General features: G+C 36.8%; 1 protein-coding gene across 1 annotated transcript in view; it reads left to right on the top strand.

The window, feature by feature from the left end:
- EPB41L3 (erythrocyte membrane protein band 4.1-like 3) overlaps positions 1 to 2,944 on the top strand; it is a 70,318-nt gene extending 67,374 nt beyond the window's left edge. The window contains exons 20-22 of the mRNA XM_010006860.1: positions 364 to 444; positions 709 to 825; positions 2,078 to 2,944. Coding sequence (XP_010005162.1) covers positions 364 to 444; positions 709 to 819 — 192 coding nt within the window. The 3' untranslated portion in view covers positions 820 to 825; positions 2,078 to 2,944. The remainder of the gene's footprint in view (positions 1 to 363; positions 445 to 708; positions 826 to 2,077) is intronic.
- Positions 2,945 to 3,515: the final 571 nt, after the last annotated feature.

Here is a 3,515-nt window from a genome sequence, read left to right as displayed (position 1 = left end):
TGCTGAAACCTGCAGGTGGACTTAGCTAGGTCTTAATATGAGTTGTCTGTACGACCATTGCTTTTCTTCCTGGGCTGTATTTACCATAAATACCTGCCATTATTGACAAACGTCTCTTGTGACGTGCATGCAAATTGATTAGAATAATTAAATTGTCTGTGTTGGAAGGACCTCTGGAGGTCACCTATTCCATTCCGAGCAGGCTAACTTCAAAGCTGCTCTGATTGCAGTTCAGTTCTGCTCTATGTGTGCTATTGGAGATAGTTCAATTTGTCTTCTGAGTTCCTGTGCTGATGGTTTTCTGGATGAGTAGCAGCACTCTTTAAAGTAAGTGACTGACATGCATTTGTCCCTCCCATCTAGACTGTGAAAGGAGGCATCTCAGAGACAAGAATTGAAAAACGAATAGTCATCACAGGAGATGCAGATATTGATCATGATCAGGTAAAAACTATAAGCTGCTAAAAGCTTCCCTGAAAACTGCCAAAGAGAACATTTCTAAACATTGCTTTAAAGGATACTATTCCTACTGGCATGCCTTAACTTAAACTGGATTAGTAGTTAAATCAGTGATGGTATATTTCATATTTTAATCATTTTCCTCATTTGTAAATTGTGTAATATCTCATGGATCTCTCCACCTTGCTACTGATCATGCATGTTCCACCTCCTTTTTGTTTTTGCCCTTCTGTGGTTTCCTTGGGATAGGCGCTGGCTCAGGCAATTAAAGAAGCCAAAGAGCAGCACCCTGACATGTCAGTGACCAAAGTAGTGGTACATAAAGAGACAGAAATCACACCAGAAGATGGGGAGGATTGACCACAGGTAAGAGGACTAGATGATTTTCCTAGGCATTTACTGGGCTGGCATGTTGCAAAGGTTGTTTTCCTATCATAATTCACCTCTAACTCTGCTTTCTCTCACTGGCATTTGCAAGTTGCATTTTTGCTGATTATCAGTTCTGGTATTTGAACGTAAACCACATTCAGCTCTAAATGTCTTTCTTCATCTAATAGTGCCAGCTGGAGAAAAAGAAACTACTCATTTGCTTTTGTTGGCTCTCTAGAAAGTCCTCATTGTCCATGCTTCAGTACAGTCTAATTTTCTAATTCTCAAGTCAAAACAGAATCTGTTGTCTGCTTCTATGTCATTTAAGAACAAAAATAATTTGTTCTTAAAGGTATGCATTTTGTTTTTAAAATGCCGAGGGAAAAAAATCCTATAGCTGCTTCTTAAATGTCCTGTGCAGATATATTACAAGTTAAGCTTTAATCCCTGACTTGCAAAGATATGGTCCAATTTGCTTTTGATTTTTCTTTTAAAGCCAGTGAATTAGTGTGTTAGTATTTGGATGGCTTGGCTTTCTGGTACTTGAAAGAACGTTTTATGTTTTAAAGCAGCATTGTTTATCAGGATGAGATGATAATGCAGCTTTTCTTGTGTCAACCTTTTTTTCAGTAAAGGCATGCTCTCCAATTGTGGCTGGCTAAACAGACATCTAGATATTACTATATTTATTCTGTGTGCAAAAACATGTCATGCATACTAACCTGCTATGCAAACGCTGTTAATGCCAGCACTATTGCACAAATTGCTTTGAATGCTGTATGCAGAAGGAAAAAAAAAAGCTGCTTGTCTGATTGGTTTAAAGCAATAGCAGCATTTTATTCTCAAAACAATATATATTCCCTAACTTTTGCTGTAAGTAACAGAGTATGAATCACAGCTCCTTTTGAAGCTGTTTTGCTGTCCTGCTTTTGGATATAGAGGCCCTAAAGAAAACTGAATTTCATTAACTGTTATTTATTTGGAAGATGGAACCAGTCACTGAGGAGTGAGTAGCTGTGATTCTTGTGGTATTCTGCTAAGTGTTTCAGAGACAACATAATGTGGCTTGCTAAAAATTCTGTTCATGTCCCTAATTCTTTCCATTGGTATCCATGGATTTGGATTTGGGCCAAGTTGCTTATACTGGGCTGATGCTGTCTTCAAATAGCTTGTGTTACACAAATTGACAAGATCGTTTTTGCAAGAGGGTAGTTGATTCAAATAATTAACTCAGTTCTCTTTCCTGCAGGAATAACCTGGATTGCATATGAATCCAGACATGCACACCAGTAGGAATACGAGAGCCTATACGGAGTCTCAGTTCCATCCTGACTGACTTATATCTGTCTATGGAAAATTTCAGTACAGAAGAATTGATATTGACCGTGAATAAAGAAACTGGCAGAGATACCTTCCCATAGAAAGCAATCTGAATCAGCAGCAGTTAAATATTGCATGAAGCAAAGATAAATTACAGAAAAGCAGCATTTTTAATTTTCTTAAAATGTCTAAGTTTTCAGCTATACCTGCACGTACATAAACAATATAAACAGTGATCTCATGTAACACTTAAACAGTTCATGCCTTTCACAGTTTCTGAAAGTCTAAACAAATTAAAATTTGTTAGGTGGCAAGCCTTTTGTTTACGGATATTGTGAATGAAGATTACCCCCAAAATGCTAGAAGCTGTATAGGTACTGTCTGTAATGTTTTACCACACATTAGATGTGCCAATAACACCGTTTATTCAGTAAACAACTTGAATCTTATATTTGTTTCATCTGGTTTTATTACTGCCCAATAAACGATGATGAATCTTTACTCTTATCAAAATATTTAAATGCTTACAAAGTGTGCTTTGTATACCTGACTGAATACCTTATGAGGTAGTAATGATTTTAGTATATTAACGATTTTTGTCAGCATTGTTCAGAGTCAGCTTTCAGTCACCCTTCACAGATCCTAATCTTGTAAATTATATGTAGTTATTTTGGAGAAAAGAAAAAAAAAAGAAAATCTGTATTTTGCTTAGTTTGCAGCATTAGAAAATTATTAATCTGAAATAACCGTGATGGTTTTCTATTGATTTCCCTTTTGTTCTCAGAGGAAAAAAAAATAAAATTAAAAAAAAATAAAATCTGTTTGAGAATCTGGTCAGCATTTACTATCTAGTTCAGAGTGAAGCCTTAACCTGTACAGAACGTCCACTGAAAAGTCATTAGCGTCCAGCTATAATACCCCACTGAAGGGATAGCGTCCATTACACTGTCAGCTGCATCACAGCACATGGTGAATGTATGTTTCTGCATAGTGAAATAAAAGTGGTAAATGCATTCAAAATTGTATTGTTCTGTGTCTAAAAGCACCTAGTGTTTTTTTAATATTCAAAACATTGAGTTACTTTTGTAAGACACGACAGGTTTTACTCATCTGCACTGTAGATATGTTTTGTCTTCAGCAGCTGACACTGCACTGTGCAGACAATTGGAGTTAGCAGAGCATCCAAAGGGATGGCAGTGTCCAGCCTTGGGCAAATGATGTTAGCAAAGGAAAAGGAATATTGGTTCTTTCTGTTTTCTCTAGTTGTATACTCTTTCACCAAGGCTTAAATGAAGGATTTTGTGGTTGCTTGGAAAGTAAAGGCCAGTAGTGCTTGATCCACATATGCTGTCTTTTGTACTTGTGGA

The sequence above is a fragment of the Chaetura pelagica genome, unplaced genomic scaffold (assembly GCF_000747805.2).
Source record: "Chaetura pelagica isolate M959 unplaced genomic scaffold, ChaPel_1.0 scaffold109, whole genome shotgun sequence".
Lineage (NCBI taxonomy): Eukaryota > Metazoa > Chordata > Aves > Apodiformes > Apodidae > Chaetura > Chaetura pelagica.
This window is presented reverse-complemented; position numbering and strand designations above follow the sequence as displayed.